Here is a 21,318-nt window from a genome sequence, read left to right as displayed (position 1 = left end):
CTATCATTCCCCTGTAGAGCATTTTTTCCTATGACTATAGATAGCTTTAATTTCATCTGAAAACTGCCTGTTCATATCCTTTGACCATTTATCAATTGGGGAATGACTTGTATTCTGATAAATTCGACTCAGTTCTCTATATATTTTTAGAAATGAGGCCCTTATCGGTGACACTGGTTGTAAAAATTCTTTCCCAATTTTATGCTTTCCTCCCAATCTTGGATGCATTGGCTTTGTTTCTGCAAAAACTTTTCAATTTAATATAATCACAATTATCCATTTTGCATTTCATAATGTCTTCTAACACTTGCTTGGTCATAAATTCTTCTGTTCTCCATAAATGTGAGAGTAAACTATTCCTTGCTCTCCCAGTTTGCTAACAGTATCAGTCTTGATATCTAAATCATGTGCCCATTTTGACTTTATCTTGATGTGTAAGATGTTGGTCTATATCTGCCATTCTATTTTCCAGTTTTCCCAACGGTTTTTGTTAAATAGTGAGTTCTTATTAAGGTGTTATTTTCATTAGTATTTTTTTTTATCTCCTTTACCAAACTGCTGACTCGTTTTTCATGATTTTCTTGCATCACTCTCATTTATCTTCACATTTCTTCCTCTACCTCTCTTACTATGTTTTCAAAATCCTTTTTGAGCTCTTCCATGGCCTGAGACTAATTCATATTTTTCTTGGAGGCTTTGGATGTAGGACCTTTGGCTTTTGTTTTTGTCTTCTGAGTGTTTTGATTTTACTTGTCACCACAGGAACTTTCTACAGTCATGAGTTTTTTCTACTGTTTGCTCATTTTCCCAGCCTATTACTTGACTTTTAACTCTTTTTTTAAAGAAGGGCTCTTCTTCAAGAGTGGAAGACGCACTGTCCTAAGTTTTAAGGGTTTTGTATAGCTGTTTTCAGTCTTTCCACGGTAGTATGATCAAAGGAGAAGTGTTTACTCCTCTCCTGGCCTGCGTTCTGGTATGTGAGTGGCCACAAGCACTTTTCTGCCTTAGCACTGTGACGAGGGTCCCCCCTCTATTGTGGCCATAAGCTCTGCTGTGCCAGTAGTGCTCCTCCTTGCCCTGGGGCTCCCACTCAGGACTGCAACCCAGATCCAAGTATGGATCCCAGATCCAAAGCAACAGAGTCCTGCCTCAGTGCTGGCAAAAAGACGCCTGTAATCTTCTGACCAGCTGCTCAACCCCTTTATGGTCTGTGGGCTGAAAGCTCCGGGAGCAGCCACTGCCTCTGCCACTGCTGATACAGTCACTCCAAAGGCCTGTTCCTGGTTTACTGGGGCTGGGTTTACGCTAGCACGGCCTGCACTGGACTATATACCACTCTCACCCAGGTGCAACAGACCTTTCATGATGACCTTCTAAGTTGTTTTTGGTGTCTGTGGGCTGGGAGTTCTGGAAACTGCCACTCCTGCTTGTGATTCAGTCACTCAGAGGCCTGATGGACTGTACTCCCCTCTTATCCTGGGCCAACAGACCTTTCCTGCCAACCCTACAAGTTGTCGTGGGCTGGAAATTTGTTTCCCTCCATATTTTTTGTGGGTTCTGCTGCTCTAGGATTTGTTTAGAGTCATTTTTCTAAAGGTATTGAGGGGGTTTAGGGGAGAGCTCAGTAGAGTCCCTGCCTTTACTCCATCTTCTTGGCTCCATCCCCTATTTATATCAGTGCTTTTATTTTAAAAGTTTAGTGATGCCTTTTCTTGTTATATTGCATTGACTTTTGAATCAATGATTTTCTGATTATCCTTCTGTCTGCCTCTACCCAATAAACTATCTTTTAATTTAAAAAGATACAGGAAAAAAAAAAACAATTCAGTGAAACAACCAACATATTGACTTTATCTGACAGTACATGCAATATTCTATACTTATGGTACCCCCACATCTATAATTAAAAGAGGTGAATTTTTTCAACTATTCTCTAGGAACAAGCTTGGTTAATTAGATCTATTGAATATCCACTTTCATTTTATTGTTCAGAGATCAGAGCCAGAGCTGGAAGGGATCTCAGAAGTTACCTAGGCCAACTGTCATTATATAAGTAAAACTGAGGCAGAGTGAGAATAAGTGACCTATCCAAGGTCACACAGATGCTAAGTGTCAAAGGTAGGTTTTGAATTCAGGTTTTCTAACCCCAGAGTCAGTGGGGTCTTTCCACACACAATACCAATACCATCTTACACTGCTCATCATTATGTGTATTGTTTTATTGGTTCTGCTTACTTCACAGTTCAGAGTTTATGTCTTCCTATGTTTCTCTGTATTCTTCAAATTCATTGTTTTTTAACAGCCCAGTAGTATTTTATTGCAGTCACGTAATATAATTTCTTTAACTGTTTTTTAACATCTTTAACTGTTTTTTAACAAGCACATATGTCCCCCTTCATTCCCAATTCTTTGATACCATAAAAATATTGCTACTAATATTTTGGTAAATATGAGACATTTCATTCTTGAACTCCTTGGGTTTCAGCAGTGAGACCTCTGGGACAAAGGGCAAGAAAGCTTCAGTCAATTTCTGTGTATAACTTCTAAAAGCTTCCTATAATTATTGGACCAATTTAAAACTTCACTAATAGTGATACTGTCTGTGATTTTTACTGTTTACAATGCTGTCTTTCTGTAACATTTCCAACACTAAATATTCCAATCTTGTCATCTTTGCCAATTTCCTGAATGGGAGGTAAAACCTCAGAGTTGTTTTGATTGGCATTTTTATTATTACTGATGATTTACAACATTCTTTCATATAGTTACTTTAATTCATTTCTTTTTGCTATTTATACACTACAGAACGGCTCCTGATTTTGTATATTTGTGTTAATTTCGTAGATACACTGACTATTAGACCCTTATCAGAGAGATATCTGTGCAAATATTTTTCCCCTCGATCAACAGTTTCCCTTATTATTCTGATGGCGTGATTTTTGTTCATGCAAGTTTTCAATTCATATAACTGATGATATATTTTGCCCTTTGGATATCTACCATCCCTTGTTTAGTTAAGAATTCTCACCTTAACCACAATTATAGAAAGTACTTGGTTATGTTCTCTTTTGACTATTTCTATGGTGTCATTTTTTATATCTGGGGTTAGACAATCACCTTGAGTTTACTGTGGTACATTATGTGAGTGTGGTTCCAAACCTAATTTCTGCCAAAGTATTCCTAGAAGTCCTTATTAAACAGGGATTTACTTTGCATTCATGGGTTTTCTTGAGCAGCAGGTTATTTAATTGGACTGTTCCTATTTATCCAGCCTGTTCCACCGATCAACTTTTAGTTAATCAGCACCAAAAAAAGTTGTGATGGATTACTGATTATTTAAAATTTGCAACATAAAACACTACTCCCTGTTCCTTTCTATCTTTTTTCATTATTCCCTTTGAGATTGGAGACCCATACCTTCCAAATGAATTTTATTATTTGGTGTCTATAAAAGTGTCCCTTGATAGTTCAATGGATATAACTCTAAATCATATTAATTTAGACAGGATCATAGTTTTTATCATATTGGTATGACTCAAGCAATGACAATCAATGTCCGTTCAATTATGGTTAAATGTTATTTCTTTAAAGAACATTTTGCAATTTTACATGTATGTATAAGTACGTATATGTAGACACACACATACATATCAATACTTATATATAAACATATGTTTACACGTGTATCTTTAGTGTGCAGAGTGACTCCCAGGTATTTTATGCATGTTGTAGTTATTTTGAATATTTCTCTATTATTTTTTCTTGTTTTTGTTACTGTCATGAGACAATTTTTTGGATTTATTTTGTATTTTATTTAATTTATTTCTATTTTGTTGAAACTATTAATTGTTTCTCTGTTTCCTGATGATTCTCTGGGATTTTCTAAGTAAACCATCATGTTATCTATGAATAGGTAAACATTTCTTTTTCCTTTATGCTCATGATTTTTAGTTTATTTCTTTCAATTTATTATTATGACTAGCCATTTTGAGAATTGCATTAATAATGGTGGGGAGAGAGGCATTTACTCGTGTATTGACCAAGAAAGCATCTAATCTTTTCCCACAGTAAATTAGCTTTACTTATTTACTAGCTTATTGTTTCAAAATTTATACTTTTTTTCCCAAATGAAAACTGGCTTTAATATAACTATGTTTTTTTTAACTTTTTATAGTATAAATGTGCTTTCTCAAAAGTTTTTTCTGAATTATCATGTAAGTTTAATTGTTTTTAATATATTTATTGTTTTTCTAATTTCAAAAAGTTTAGTTTTTGTTATCATTTCTAGTCTTTTTTGATTTCCATCTTATTTATCTTACTAATTGTTGAGATCTGCTTTTTTTCTTAATCTGGGTTTATTCGTTGTTATTTAATACTTAATATACCAAAAAACTCTACATTGAAAGAAGACAGACAAGCAACGTGCACAAGGGTACATAAAATCCAAATTGCTTCCATCTCTACCACAAGTCCTATGAGTTGCCTTAAGTATTCAATAGCTTTCTGCTTTATTTACAATGTCTATAAAGATTTTCTGAAACATACTAGAATTTCTATACTCACACGAGTGTTACACAAAATACTTATCATCTTGTTTCAAACACTTCTCAAACTTTTCTTCTGAAAAGACGTAATTCTATCAACATACGCAAATCAATCATATTACTAAAGGGTAATATAAAATCGTCCCTTGGTCTCCTGCTTTCTGTCTCCTTTTATTCTCTGCTAATGAGCTTAAGAACCTCTAAAGAAAGGCTGGGGCTAAGCTGGATGCTGGAAGAAACCTAGGCAGAACACATCAGAAAGGCAACTGAATTCACTGAAGTGAATGTAATTGGCTAAGTGTTAAGCAAATCAAGGACTGCTTGTAAAGTGGCACGTAAGCCAGTAACAATAAATATTCAGGTATTTTGGTTTTTTTTTTAACAGACTTTTAAAAAGCTTCATGAATCTTCTCTTCGTTGTTTACTATCAGTAATTTTCTTTAAGAGACCTACCTGGCAACATTGTCACAAATTCCATGACCGCCAAACTTGGCCGTTTCTACAGGAGCCCCTGCCTTTCGGACCATGATTTTCAGAGTTAGTCGTTTACCCTTCATGCCAGCAGCTTCGAGTCTTCGCTGAATCTCTTCTGAAAGACTCAGAAGAAAAGCTTCTGCTTCCTTTGGCTAAGGGAAAAGAAACCAAAATTCTTACCTAAAATGCCAAATTTCTATTGTCTGACATTAAATTTTTTGTTACTTAAAATAATACAGATACCTATTTATCACACTTAAAATTTTGTGTGTCTGTGTGTGTGTGTGTGTGTGTGTGTATACACACACACCTTCACAACAAAAAGGAAAATTATTACTCACAAGGGAAGTTTTTTCTTTCTGGTGTTTGCTCATTCATGACAGTCCACTTTCAACTACCTACAATTATTACTTAACAATTCTCATTATCATTATGTAAAATGTGAAGTTCTAGATTGACAAATTTACTCTTTTACCTATTTTACATTCCTGTGTGTTGCTGAAACATCTTTCCTCATTTTGGGAAAATGTCCACATGAAATCACCTATTGCTAATGCTTTGCAAGAGTCTAGAAGATAAGGCTTTCTCTCTTCCATCATGGCAAGCAGAGTTCTGAGAATGGGGTATGACATAAGCTTTTCAGGTCATCAAACTTCAGATGCACACAGAATTCATAGAACATGAGGCACTTTCACATTCAAATATACATTCCAAAGTTCAATTTCAAAAATTATTTACGCCACTCTCCTTCACTTGTTCTAGTTGTGTCTAATGCTTCGTGATCCTATTTGGGGTTTTCTTCACAAAGATACTGGAGTAGTTTGCCACTTTGTTCTTTAGGTCATTTAACAGATGAGGAAACTGAGGCAAATGGAGTCAAGTGACTTGCTCAGGGTCACATAGCTAGGAAGTGTCTGAGGCTGGATTTGAACTTAAGAAGATGAGTCTTTTTGACTTGCAGCCCCCAGCATTCTATCCACTGTACCACCTACCTGACCTATTTATGCCACTACTTTCTCAAGAGCAGAAATAAGTAGGAGAGATAACTATAACTTTTATTCGTATGTGGACAGAGTGGTGTTCAGAATCAGATCTTGGAATCAAAAATCTTGGATTTAATTCTAGGTCTGCTACTTAGTAACAGAAAATTTCAGCAAATCACTTAATGTTTTTGAGTGTCACTTTGTTTATCTGAGAAGGATGGACATTTATCCTACTTCCTTCTCAGACGTGCTGTAAGGGAAACGTTTTGCAAATATTAAAGCACTACACATTATAGTTATTTACATATACAGCCAATCTCTCCCTTGGTCCCTATGAAGGCAGAGACCCTGTGTCATCTAGACTTTATATTACTCTGCACACAGTTGCTGTTAAACGTTTGTTGAATTTAAAATTATCAACACAGCCAGGTCTTTTAACTATTAATATTAAAAAAAAATCACACTTTTTTCATACTCAAAGTTGGGATTCTCAGAAGCACTATACACAGATTTTCTGAGATGGTAGTGGAGACTGAAGTGGAATTATTTCTATAAAGATGTTTAGTGGAAAGAAGGAAAACTAGGCATTTTAAACAAAAACTTTGGACTGATGCCTCAAAATATTGGCAAAATCTTACTTTTTAGTTATATACTATAACCCTGGTATAGATAAGTAATTTAAGAAATTATGGGTTAGAAACTTCGTAAGCAATCAGACTATTGTTCTGGTTCTACAAGCCTGAATGATGGACTATTACTGTTTTTTTAAAATGAATTTTATTTTTACTTCCAAATTATCTTTTCCCTGTTTCCTATCCCTTGAGAAAACAAGAAAAAAATTAAACTCATTACCAATATGTATTGTTATGAAAACAAATTCCCACATAAGCCATGCCCAAAAAAGAAAATGAGGAGAAAATATGCTTCAATCTGCATTTTAAATCCATTTCTTTTAGTGGAAGTGGATAGCATGTTTCATCACAAATCCTCTGGAACTGTGGCTGGCCATAGTGTTGATCAGAGTCCCAAAGTCTTTCCAAGCTGAATATGTGTATAACATTGCTTTTACTGTATAATTGTTCTCCTGGTTTGGCTCCTTTCACTTTGCATTGGTTCGTACAAGTCTTCCCAGGACTCTCTAAAACTACTTGCTTCATTATGTCTTTCAGCATAATAATATTCCATCACATTCCATCATAACTTGTTCAGCCATTCTACAATTGATGGGCATCCCTTTAGTTTCCAATTCTTTGCCACCACAAAAAGAGCTTTCAGAAATATTTTCTTATATAGGTCTTTTTGTTCTTTCTTTGATCTCTTTGGAGTATAGACCTAGTAGATGTAGTGCTGGTTTACAGGGTTATCCATAGTTTAATAAACCTTCTGGGCATAGTTCTAAATTTCATTTCAGAATGACTGGACTAGTTCAGAGACCAGCAAGAGTACATTAGTGTACCTATTTTCCCACAGTCCTTTCAGCATCTTAGCAAATTTGGTAAGTGTGAGGTGGTACCTCAGTGATGTTAATTTGTATTTCTCTAATTATTAGCGATCTAGAGCATTTTTTTTCATATGGCTATTGAAAGTCTTGCATTCTTCCTCTGAAAAATGCCTATTTAATAATTCTTTGACCATCTGTCAACTGGAGGGTTCTTTTTTCTCGCAAATTTGACTCAGTTCCCTATATATCTTAGGCATGAAACCTTTTATCAGAGAAACTTGCTGCAAAGATATTCCAGTTTCCTACTTTTCTTCTAGTTTTAGCCATATTGGTTTTATATAAAATTTTATGTTATCAAATTATCCATTTTACCTCTTGTGAATCTATCTCTTGTTTGACTATGAAATATTCCCCTATCCACAGATCTGAAAAGTAATTTCTTCTGTGTTCTACTAATTTGTTATATCACCATTTATGTCTAAGTGAGACATTGGTCCTGTACCTAGGTTTCTGCCAGGCAACTTTCCAGTTTTCATAACAATTTTTGTTGAACAGTGAGTTGTCAAAATATCTCATGCCAGGTCTAGACTTTGGAAGACTCACCTTCGTGAATTCAAATCCAGTTTTCAGACACTAGCTGTGTGGCCCTTGGGCAAGTCACTTGATCCTGTTTGCCTTAGTTCCTTCTCTGTCAAATGAGCCGGAGAAGGAAACAGCAAACCACGCCAGTGTCTTTGCCAAGAAAACTTCAAATGGGGGTCACAAAAAGTTGGACACAAATGAAACAACTGAACAGCAACAACAAAAGGTTACCACTCTCATTTGCGTCTACATACCACATGTCTTATCTGTTCTGCTGATCAACCTATTTCTTACAAAAAACTAGATTTATTTGATGATGACATCTTTGTAGTACAATTTGAGGACTGATACTGTTGGGCACCTTTCCTTCTAAATTTTTTTTGTTGATTCCTTTTATATTTGTGACCTTTTTGTTCCTTCAGATAAATTTTGTTATTAATTTTTTAGCTCTATAATCCATCATAGCATCTGTAAAAAGAGATGTGTTTCCACTTCTCCTATGCTGCCTCTTTTTTTTTTTTTATTGCTTTATTACTACAGCTAGTATTTCTTTAAATTATTACATAGTAATAGTAATTATGGACACCCTTGCTTCATACTCCTGGATCTTACAGAAAAGGCTTATCCCAATTACAGATAATGCTGGCTCTTGATTTGGATAGATACTATTTATTTTAAGTAAACCTCCATTTATTCCTGTGCTTTCTAGTGTTTAACAGGAATGGATGTTGATTTTGTCAAAAGTTTTTTTGCGTCTGTTTGGTTATTAATATGGTCAACTACATTTAGTTTTCCTAATATTGAATGAGCCCTGCATTCTTGTTATAAATTCAGTCATCATAGTGTATAGTGTATGATCTTTGTGGTATAGTGCTGTAGCGCCTTTGCTAATTTTAATTTAAAATTTTGCATCAATATTCATTATGAAAATTGGTTTATAGTTTTCTTTCTGTTATCTTCCTGGTTAACTATCAAGCCCATACTTATGCCACAGAAGGAATGTGGTAGGACCCCTGCTTTACATAGTTTTTGAAACAGTTTATATGGCATTGGAATTAATTGTTCTTTAAACGTTTGTTCAAATTCACTTGTAAATCTGCCTGGTGCTAGATTTTTTCTTTGGGACCTCACTTAGGGCTTGTTAAGTATTCTATTTCTTGTTCTATTCATCTGGATAATTTAAATTTTTGTGAATATTCATCAATTTCATTTATATTACCTGTTTTGTTGCAATATCCTTAGGCAAAATGGCTCCTATCAATTGCACTTATTTCTTACTGGTTGTGAATTCTCCTTTTTCATGTTTAATACTGTTACTTTAGTTTGCTTCTTTCTCAAAAATCAAAATAGGCAATTGCTTATCTATTTTTTTAAACCTATCCTAGTTTTATTTATTAATTCAATGGTTTTATTTTTAATTTTGTTAACCTCTTCTGATTTTCAAGATTTCCATTTTGGTGTTTATTTGGGAAGTCTTAAATTTGCTTGACTTTTATTTTTTTTCAGTGCTATATCCAACTCACTGATCTACTCTGTTATGGACGAAAGAGTTTAGAGACACAAAATTTCCCTTATGTACTTAGTTGGCTTCATCCAAAATTCTGCTACGTTGTCTAACTTGTCATTATCTTTAATAAAACTGATTTTCTATAACTTGTTCTTTGACCCATTCTTCAGGATTTATTTAGTTCCAACTAGTTTTTGATCCATGCTTCAAAGATCATTTATTAAATGTTATTTTTATTACAAATGTGATCAGAAAAGGACACATTTAGTATTTCTGCATGTTTGTGAACTTTTTCAATTCTTGTGAAGGTGGAACACATGGTTTAGAAATATATATACTCTTTTCAATTCCCCTTCAACACTCTGCAGAATTTTATCACATCTAATTTTTCTAAAATTCTATTCATCTCCTTAACTTCTCTTCTTTCTTGTTTATTTTTTGGTTAGATTTATCTAGGCCTAGGAAGGGTAATGAACTGTGATCCCCCACTATTATAGTTTACTATTTGCTCTTGTAACTCATTTTTCATATCCTTGAAGAATTTAGATGCTACACTATTTGGTGCACAAATATTTGCTACTGATATTAATTCACTGTCTATAGCACCATTTAGCAGTTTTTTCGTTTATCTTCTGTAATCAGGTCTATTATAAATTTTGCTTCGTTTGAGGTCAAGATTGCTATCTCATTCCTTTTTTTTTAATTTCAGTTGAATACATTCTGCTCCAGCTTCTTATTTTCAGTCTGTGTATTTTTCTGTTTGAAGTATGCTTCTTGTAAAGCACATTTTGTTAGATTCTCCTTTCTAATTTACTCTATCTTCTCTATTTTGTGGTTAAGTTCATGCCATTCATATTTACATGGTTATTAACAGTTTTTCCCTCCATCCTATTCACTTACACTTTTCCTTCTAATTTGTTTTTGCCTTGTCTCTCTCTTTCACAGTATTTTGCTTCTGACTTCTGCCACCCTTCATCTACCTTCTCTCATATTCACTAACCACTTTCCTTCCCCTCCCCAGTTCTTTTCTTTCTACTTCCCTAGCAGGTAAGATGAATTTCTGTACTCAACTCTCTCTGTATGCATATTCTTTCCTCTTTTAATCAGTTCAGATAAAGAGGTTCAAGTGTTGTCTGCTCCCTCCCACTGTCCCCTCTGTTGCATAAACTCTTCCTTGTCCTCTTCATTTATATTAGATGATTTCCCCCATTTTTTTTCTTCCTTTCTCTCTTTTCCCTTCTCCTCATGCATTTCCATTTCTCTTTTGAGGTCATCAAAATGTAACAGAATCACACCTAAACACTCCTTCTTAACCCTGTTGACGATAAAGTTCTGAGAGTATTATTTCTTGATGTAAGAATAGAAACAGTAATCTTGTTTAGGCCTTTAAGACTTATCACCCATATTTACCTTCTCTTGAATGTCAGATTTTCTATTCAATTCTAGTCTTTTCATCAGGAATGCATGAAAGTCTTGTATTTTATTAAAAATCCTTTCTTACCCTGTAGGATTACACTCAAGTTTTGGTGAGTAGGTTATCTTTGGTTGTAAGCCTAATTCCTTTGCCTTCTGGAATACCATAGTCCAAGCTCTCTTTTCCATTAATGTAACAGCTGCTGAAGATTGTGCGATTCTGACCATGGCTCCTTTGTACTTGAATTCTTTCTGCCTGCTTGCAGTATTTTCTCCTTGACCTTTGAACTCTGGACTTTGGTTGTAATATTTCTGGTAGTTTTCATTTTGGAGTTTTTCAGGAGGTAACTGGTGGATGCTTTCAATTTCTACTTTGCCCTCTGCTTCCAAGATAACTGGTCAGTTTTCTTTTACTTCTTTTAAATTTCAGAAAATTTTCAGATTTCGTGAAATATGTTTCTGTTCATGGCTTCCAGGTAGTCTAGTGATTTTTAAATTCTCTCCCCTCCATTTCTTTTATAGGCCAGTTGTTTTTACTAGGAGACATTTCCATTTTTTTCCTATTTTTTTCAGTCTTTTGACATTTGTTTTATTGTTTCTTGATTTCTCATACAGTCATTACCTTCCATTTGACCAATTCTAATTTTCAAGGATTTTTGTTAGTAATGTTTTATATTTTTTGTTTTATATTTCTCTTATCAAGCTGTTCTATTTTTTATCTTTCATTTAATGCTACTGTTTGGTTTTTAAAGTCATTTTTATAAATCATTTTTAATTATTCCAGGAGTTTTTGTTGGGCTTATGTCCAATGTTCATTTTTCTTGGAGGCCTGTTGTTATTTTGTTATTTTTTAGTCAATGTCTTCTGTATTTGTACCTGGAACTTCATGACCATAGTGGCTCTTTATGGTCCTATTTTTTTTTTTTAAGGATTCATCCAGCCTACTTCTCGACTTTGGAATTTACGTTAGTGTTGGGCTCTGCTCACTTCTTGGCAGCAGATGGGGGATGTATGGAACTTCTGTCTTTTCTTCTGCTGCTTTGACAATTCAGTCTGGATTTTCAAGTGCAAGTTTTCAGTGCTCCCAAACTAGTATGACACAGGAAAGGTCTGTTCACTGCCCTTCTGGTCTGAACTCTGTAAGTTCCTGTCCCAGGTGTGGGAGTGCTGGTTTATGTGTGATTGAGTTTCAGTAGATTGAACCTGGATTCAGTTACTATTAGCCAACTGGGAGACTCTGTAGGTTTGGAGCATCTAAACTGCTGGCCCCCTTTTGGTGGTTTAGCTAAAAGCTAGACTTAAGTCCCTGCTGTTCTTTTCCTAGAATTAGAACCATACTGTTATGTTTCTCAATCTTGTTTCTTGCTCAGGACACAGTTGGGGTGGGCCCATGGCTCCTTAATGACTGCTCCTCTCCACCCTGAATCTATAACCTGGAAATAGGCAATGGGAGACAGAACTGCCAGCTAGAACCCTGCACCTAGCATTAGTTCAGGGATACCCTGGAAAATAACCTCTTCCTCCAACGGATCCTACTCTGGTGTTTTGTCTTGACCCTCATATTCTTTTCCTGGGGGCTGGAATGCCTCAGTTCTGGCCAGACCCTTGCCCCTGGTATCTGCAGAACTCTCTGTCTCTAAGCTGTCCTGTGCTGGAAAAATGACTATGACTTTTTCTGGGTTTTTCCCATTCAGAATTCAGTCTACTGTTTTCTTTATTGTTGTGGAGAAGGTATGCTGACTGGGTTAAGCAAAAATGCTTCCTCTCATTCCACCATCTTGACTCTGCCCCCAATGATGGACAACAGCCTCCAAATTGGTCTCATCTCCCCCACTCTCCAATCCAACCTCAATATAGGTGCTAAAGCAACTTTCCAAAAGCAAAAGTCTAATTACCCCTTACCACCAATTCAATATGCTCCATGGCTCTCTTTCACCTCCAAGATCAAATAACAGCTCTTCTGTTTGGTGTTTAAGACTCCTCACAACTTCACCCTTTTTTAACTTCCAAGTCTTCTTATAGTCTCATTCTATTGAGATACTTGCTGTTCCTCATGTGGGACATTCTGTCTCCCATCTCCATTGTTTTTAGCTGGCTAGCCTGTGTGTGTGTGTGTGTGTGTGTGTATGTGTGTGTATATATACATGTATGTACCTCAAAAACACCTTTAGGTACATATTTATCTTCTTAGAAATGTAAGCTCCTTGAGGGCAAGAACTGTTTCACTTTTGTCTTTGTATATCCAGAATTTAGCACAATACCTAACACAAAGTAGACATTTAATAAATGCTTATTTGTTGTTTGAGCCTAAAGAAAGGTGAAGGTCTTGATGGCTGGCTGCAAGTCAGTAAACAGCAACATTCTATTTACTATGTGTATGACTGCAGGCAAGTTACTTAATTTTTACAAACCTCAATTTCCCTGTCAAATGAAGAAACTTTGCTTAACGACTTACTGTTCAAAAATCAAGTCCCAGAGAAAAATAGGAAGATTCAAGACTTTCTCGTATGAAAGAAAATTGAGCTACAGCACTGGGCAAAGCAGTATAGATGCCAGGCATTCAAAGGCACAGTTCCTACCCTTGAGAAGCTACCAGTTTATCTAGTAATACAGGGTATAAATATAAAAGATACATATAATACCATAAATCATTGGCCTTGTCAAATGGATGGTACCTGGGTAAACCTTATTCCATAATTGATCTCAGCTGAGACAGATTTTCTTTCTTTTTCTGTTCGAACTGGTCTATCATCCAAACCCCGACAGAACCTATAAAGCATCTGCCCTGTCTTTGGGCCAAATTCTTTCTGTAGTTTTGACATGGTTATATATTGCAGGTCCCCACAAGTTTTAATTCCCAAAGATGCTAACTTGGATTCCATCGTTCGACCAACACCTAGGAGAAGAAATATAAATATAATTTTAATAAGACTGTGAAACAAAATTATTCAAAGAAAATCACTATAAACACAATTGGTATTTTTAGAATCTCATTTATCCAAATGCAATTTTTATAAATATAAAATCTGACAGAAAATCCTTGTAAACAAACATTTTAAGTGGACAGCTAAAGTAGAGAACTATTAAATTATATGTCTGACATCTTTTGGATTAAGAAAGATTTTGGTTATCTGGGTTAAATATTTGCTTTTAAGGACTATATATTCTTAAAATATAAGTCTGTAAATCTGCAGAACACGATGATACATCCAAGTGGGTAGTTAGAAACTTCCCAAATATGTGCTATTAATGACCTGAAAAAAGATATTTAAAAAATTTCCCCTAGCTAGGTAGTAATTTTTCTCTCTCCCAATTTAAATAATAACATAATACATGACTTTAACACTTCAAAAGCAAGGATTTTATGCTGATTCACAAAATAAGACAAACAAGTTGAAGACCAAGATTCTCCACATTTTCTGCTAGTATGACAAAGGAATGCTTTTCTGATAGCAAATTCACAGATACTTCACTAGATACCTTTAAGTTGGGGCCAAATATTACAAGAGATTTAGGAACAATGATCTTTACACTATAAATGTACCACGAACTTACGAGAGAGCCTGGGTAGTATTTAAAGCACCACAGAATCTGCTCCCAACCTTTGTCTTGACAGTCTCACTGGATGTAACTTCTCTTTTCGCACTTTGTGATCTTGCCCAATTGACCTTTCTCTCTTTTCCTCAAATATAACAGAACATCTCCTATCTCCATACCTTTGCACTGGCTGTCTGGAATGGGTTCCCTTATTACCTTTGCTTTACAGTTTCTTCTGTTCCTTTAAGATGTGCAATAAACACCATCATCAGCATTAAGCCTTTCCCGATTCCCAACTGCTAATGTCCTTCCTTCCAAACTGCCTTATATTTTTGTGTATGTGAGTGTACATTTATTCCCTTTATATTTTATATATATTTATATGTGTACTTATTACTTCACCATTAGAATGTAAGCTTCTTCCAAGAAGGGACAGCCTCTTTCTTTGTATTTACAGCCTCAGTGTAGCACATAGTGATGCTCACAGAGATTTCTAAAACTGTATAATATACTCCAGTGAAAACTGCTGATTCTATTTTGCTCTTCACTTTGTTTCCCATCTCTGGTTCCTGGATTCTACACAGACTTATTTTCTTAGTATGCACTGCTAACTCATCCCCCACCCCTTCTTAACCATGCTGGTCCCTTTAGAGAGATACATCCTTGATGAGAGATAGCCTAGGCCTAAGTCTTATCAACCAAGTCTCATTAATAATTATGACATCAAATCTGCCTCTTTCGTTTATGATCTATTTTCAACCCTGAGAGTTAAGCACATTTTGTACATTTATACATGAGTAGTCTCCCCTCATCCCTTATTTTTTATTTTAAAGATCTTTTGTTTAGATTTGCAAGACTTCAGGCAAATACGATTTTATCAGTTCTTGTTTGGTACCCATCCTCTGGTAAAAGAGCCCATTATTTTCCTATATTTTAAGCTGTGGTCAGAAATCCAAAACTGCTTCCTTAGACACCATCTGAAGGTGATCGGTTCCCAAATGAACTCTCACTCTCTCTTCTGAGACCCAGACCTTCCAATTACAGTGGAGAGGAAAATAAAATCTGTCCTCCTAGAGTCCTCAGTTTCTTGCCCCAGTATTAATAACCCTTAATAATGTTTTCTAGGTTCCTTAAGATAGGACACAAGTCATTTCAGATCAGCCATATTCTTTTTTTATTTTTGTTTTGTTTTGTTTTTTGGCTAGGCAATGGGGTTAAGTGACTTGCCCAGGGTCACATAGCTAGTAAGTGTTATGTGTCTGAGGCCAGATTTGAACTCAGGTCCTCCTGAATCCAGGGTAGGTGCTCTATCTACTGCGCCACCTAGCTGTCCCCCATACTCTTTTTTTAAAAACACAAAAACAAGGTCACTAAACTGTGAGGTCATGAAAATACAATAGACACAGTTTATCTAGATTTCAGCAACACATAAAATAGTTCACTCTATTTTCATGGAAAAGATGAAGAGCTGTGCATAAAATAACTAAATAAGATTTGTAAGGGGTTGAATGCATAGACACAAAAGAGCAGGTACTAACGATTCAATGTCCACTTAGCACATCATTCTCCTTTTCAAATAAGATCTTAGATTTTCGCTCACAGCCTTGATATCATCATTTGACAGAAATTTCAGATGACAATATCTATTATTAAAACTCTAGAATACAAATACAAAAAAAATCAAATGGTGTTTATTATAAAAATTCAAGATAATCTGTAAGGCATATATGTTCAAGAGACTAGGAGGTATATTCCAAAAACAACCCAGTTCCCGACCTCAAAATTCAATGATTAAAAAAGCATTTGCATCGGAAAAGAAAAAAAATGCAAAAAATACTTGAATATACCTGGCAGATTAGTAACTAGTTGTCCTCTGATAAAATCATCCACTTCCTCTGGCTTCAAGTGATATTGTCCATCTGGTTTGGCTTTCCTTGTTGCCATTCTGGCCAGCAGAATATTGGAACCTATCAAGCCAAAAAGCCTGAAATCAGCTTCACAAAAATCCACTACAAATTTTGCTCTTTTCTCCCACAGTCCCCTAGAGGCAACTAGAAGAGTGACTTAATAAATACCTGATTGTTAAGAACACTGAAAACTATCAGGAATGTTGAATCCTAGATTTCACCAGCCAAGATACATTAGATTTTGCTGCTATATTTCATATATAATTTTTTGATTATCATCATCATCATCATTAATTTACTTAGGTGGTAAAGGGAGGGAGAAGAGTTGGTCTCCCCATTTTGCCCAGTTCAACAGCTACTTATGGACAAGTTTTGACCCTGATTTATTTCCAACCTGAGCCAATTTGCTCCTCTTTTGGCAGCCTACTGGACTCCTTCTTCCTGGGGGTTGACCACATTGGTGCTAGACCTACTGCATCCATCTGATCAGCTTTAGTACCAATGTTGCTCAAAAATCCCAACTTCAAAGGATCCACTAGTCTCAGCTTCATTAGTAGCAGGGATTATAGACATATGCCCTCATACCCAACCAGTTTAATTATTATTACCAAATACTGAGAGCTGAACTTATCAGGAAAGACCTGGGTGAGAATCCTCCCTCTGACCATGAACAAACCATGTAATGTCTCATTTCCTTAAGTTTGTACAATGAGGACGTTTGCAGTACCTATCTCAGGACTGTAGTGTGATAATATCTATAAGAAGTATCTTGCAAACTCTAATGTGGCATATAGACATCAACAATCGTGAATACTTAAAATTATACGAAGTTGTGATCAATTGGATGGGGAGAGGCAGCAAAACAAATTATTAGAAAATTCTACTCCATTCAGCATGTTTATCATGTTCTAGCTGCATTATGTTGTTCTTAATAAATAATGTATAAGAAAACAAATTCCCATTGCCTAGATACAATGAAATTCAGGAATCCTGATTGCCAGTAGCAAATGTGAAAACAGGCAATTTTTTTGTTTAGAGAGTCGAAAGAATTTCTAGCAAGATATTTCAGGTTACACAAACTGATGTGGAATATGATAAATCAAGAGACATATGGACTACACTATAGTTCAATTAGGTGGATTTAGAAAGAGATGAATGACCAGAACCAAAGAGTGGTTATTGATAGTTCAGTGTCAATTGTACTTGATCTTTTTTTCTTTAACATGATTAACAATGACTTAGATAAAGTCAAGATATAATTTTCATCAAATCTGAAAATGACAAAAAACTAGGTAGAAGAGCCAACACACAAAATAAAAGAATATGGATTAAAAAAATTTTTTTTTGACAGGCTGGAATATCTGGACAAATCTAATATTGATACATGTAAAGTTTTAATTTATTTGGGGGAAAAAACCCAACAACATTGCAAGTACAGATGGCTAAAAGCAATTTATTTGAAAAAGAACAGATGATATTAGTGGACTGAAGTAACAAGAAGAAATGTTCCCAAAAATGCTATCTAAAAATAAGTTACATAACATACTAACCCATCCCAACAGAAGCAGCACATTTAGTCTGGTCTTTGATTTCAGTTCGGATTGCATTTGCAAATTCATCAGGAGTAAGTCTGGTCTCTGCAAGGATTTCAGTGATATCTACTAGTGCTTCATCACAACTGACAGCTTCAATGTTATGAGTATAGCTAGCAACACAAAGTAAAAGGGAGTAAGTCATCAGGAACAGCTCACCATTTGTCAGAAATAACATGTTGCAAATAAAGTCTTTTTTGGTATAATTCTTCCAATTTTTTTTTCTTACAAGTTTAAAATACTAAGAAATGTTATCATTCTAAATATTTTTAACAGGACAACCTAATTTGTAGAATCCTTGTATGCTACTATAAGTGAAATTATTTTCAAAATAATTTTCTCTTAAAACTTTGAAATAGTTTTCTTTAAATTCCAATTTATTAACAGCAATTTAAAAAAATCACTCCAAGTTTTTGCATATGGAACATACACTTGAAGCCATATGCATGAATATGAACAGCCCAAGGGTTTTGAGTGAATTAGGTATAACCAAAAATAAATAAAAGAAATGTGAAAACATAGAATATTTAATAAAAAAAATGAACTATAGGATTACTCAAAAAATAATTTTTGCCTGTTCTTTACTAGAAGAATTGAAAGTAAAAAGAAAATGGAGAATAGGAGATAAATTATTGACCACTTCTCCTCCCTGATCACTCTAAGACAATATTCACAAATTCCCTTTTTCACTGCCTTTAGTCAGTATTCCTCTGAATAATGATGGTTTGAATCTTGAAAAGTCATATTTTAAAAATCTTTAAAATTTTCCTAATAAAAATACAGAAACAAATTTTCCAAAGAGTTATCATGTAAATCTCATCTCAGGAGTAATGAGATTTATTTTACATCAGAAGGTGGGATTCTAAAAGTAGTGGTCCAAAGTCAGACAGGCAAAGTTCCTTCTGCTACTTTCAAATGTGTTCACAGTCTACAAACCAGCAAAATGAGTCATTTTTCTGTTCCTCAAACATGACCTTTCATTTCTTGACTCTGTTCCTTTGCACTGATGGGGTTCCCATGCCCTAGAATGCACTTCTTCCAGAATTTAGCTTCCATCAAGATTCAACTCGAGAAAAACCTTCCATATTTTCCAATCCTCTTCAACTGCTAGCACCCTCAATACATACTCATATTTATTCTGTGATTTCTCTCCCATTAAAATATAAGCTCCTTAAGAAAAAAAATTTCACTGTTTTTATTAATATTTCAAGGACCTAGAATAAAACCTGGCACATAAAAGTTGCTTATAACTGTTTGCTGAAGAAATGAATTCAGTGACATTTAAAAAGAATAACTAAAGTAGAGATTGGATGACTATTTGCTAGGGATATTGTAAAAGAATTTTAGCATTTGGTGGTCAAATAGATTTGAATGACCTTTAAGTTTCATTTGAAAATCAAAGTATGAAAAATGAATTTCAAAATTCACTTAAATCAGTAGAAACTTACTAAACATAAATTCAAATTATTTCAAATTGCTGTAATCCATAGCTGGTTCATTTACAGTTAAAAAATGCTATTACATTTTTATATTACATTTAAATTTATAATACATGTTACATTCTATTTACATTTATAACTCACATATTACATTCTGTTTACATTTATAATATATTACATCTATATTTTTTTATTCCTTAACAAGTCAAACATTCAGAAAACTCTAGGTAGGATGGGATAGAAGGACTCCTTCTGATTTAAGCTAGGTCATAATTAATATTAAAAGATGAAGCACAAACATCTAAAAATAAAATTATACTTTACACATTACCTTGCTAATGTTTCATACATTGTCCGGGCAACTTCTTTGTATGCATGGAAATCATATGGAACAGCTTGAAGATTTGGACATAGTTGTTTGGCTTGACCAAAAAACATTCCATTTTTTATGCCAACTTGTCTGAAGAAAAAAATGAAAGTACAAAAATCTATTATGTTAAACATTACTTAATTCAAAATAAAAATATCAAAAATGCCTTTAAAATTTTCCTTATGCCAGTGATTTAGAATTTTAATATAGGTACTCTAAGTGGTCAAAATTAAGTATTTAAAAAATACCTAACAATTCCGAATGACTGGGTGTTTTTTACATTTTTAAAAATTTGGAATTTAAATAACAAATAAAACGGGCATTTCCAATACAAAGTAGAACAGGAAAGAGTACTAGACATACAACTTTCAAAGTTACTGCTATCCTTTGATTCTTTTTTTGACTTTCCTTATTTTCTCTTCTGTTCATCTTTTTATTTTAACATGTGTTTTTAAAACTTTGGGTTACAAATTTTCTCCCTCCCTCCCCACCCACCTTCATTGAAAAGGTAAGCATCTTGATACAGGTTATAGATGTACAGTCATGCAAAACACTTCCACAGTAGTCCTGCTGTGAAAAACTAAGTATATTTCCCTTCATCCTATCCTACCTCCCCACTTATCCTATTCTCTCTTTTGACCCTGTCTTCTCTTCATCTCTTAAAAATTGTTTCAATGACCTTGCCCATTAAAAAAGGTTTTTTTGCTACCTTATACTTAACCTTCCCTGCCTCCCATTCCCACCTAAATTGGAAAATAAGAAAGTAAGAAAATTATAACAAATATATATTGGTAAACAAAACAAATTCCCACACTAACAGTGTCTAAAAATTTTATCTTATTCTTTACACTTTTTAAATTATAAAATCATATGGATCTGTTGAAGGTACTACAAGAATAAAATAAAACTCATAAACACTGCAAGATATGACATTTGGCAACTGGTTTGAGATTTTTTTTAACTTTTTAAGGGAGAAGGGCTGGTTCCATTGAGGCTCATACTTCTGTCCCTTTTGCTGAGATACTAACATACCATACACTGTTAATACCAAAACCAAAAAATAGAAACTTATTATCAAAGAATTCCCCAGCCAACATGTACCATCTCCAAAGATGTAAAAGATTAAGAAACCACACAAAACAAGGGTTTATGAAAAAGAGATAAAACATGCTCAGGCACCTAATTCACGAGCGAGTAATTCCAGACTCTAGTAGCATCTGTGATTATATTGTATGTGATAAAGCATCACTCTAGATGCCAGGATTTTTTGCGACCCAAATGAAAACAGCAATTTTAAATTCTACTATATACCTAAATGTTGCATTATATATTTTTTCAGTATTTGCACCATTTGCCCAAAAAAAAATAAATAAGATTGTACATAATGAACAAAATCTTCATTATATTAATTTGTAGGGATCCAAAAAAAGTTACAGATAGGAACACAGTGTTTCAAAATGTTACATATTCATACATAAATATAATTAAAAGTTAATATATGTATATATTCAGAGATAAAGTCACTGACC

General features: G+C 34.4%; 1 protein-coding gene across 3 annotated transcripts in view; it reads right to left on the bottom strand.

Moving 5' to 3' along the window:
• REV1 (REV1 DNA directed polymerase) overlaps positions 1-21,318 on the bottom strand; it is a 126,376-nt gene that overhangs the window by 13,976 nt on the left and 91,082 nt on the right. For all 3 annotated transcript variants that reach the window (XM_027842567.1, XM_027842568.1, XM_027842569.1), the window contains 5 exons: positions 19,751-19,879; positions 17,939-18,093; positions 16,329-16,448; positions 13,620-13,840; positions 4,998-5,170 (listed from right to left, as the gene is read on the bottom strand). In XM_027842567.1, coding sequence (XP_027698368.1) covers positions 4,998-5,170; positions 13,620-13,840; positions 16,329-16,448; positions 17,939-18,093; positions 19,751-19,879 — 798 coding nt within the window. The remainder of the gene's footprint in view (positions 1-4,997; positions 5,171-13,619; positions 13,841-16,328; positions 16,449-17,938; positions 18,094-19,750; positions 19,880-21,318) is intronic.

This window comes from Vombatus ursinus, unplaced genomic scaffold (assembly GCF_900497805.2).
Source record: "Vombatus ursinus unplaced genomic scaffold, bare-nosed wombat genome assembly UNPS02014877.1, whole genome shotgun sequence".
Taxonomy (NCBI): Eukaryota; Metazoa; Chordata; class Mammalia; order Diprotodontia; family Vombatidae; genus Vombatus; species Vombatus ursinus.
This window is presented reverse-complemented; position numbering and strand designations above follow the sequence as displayed.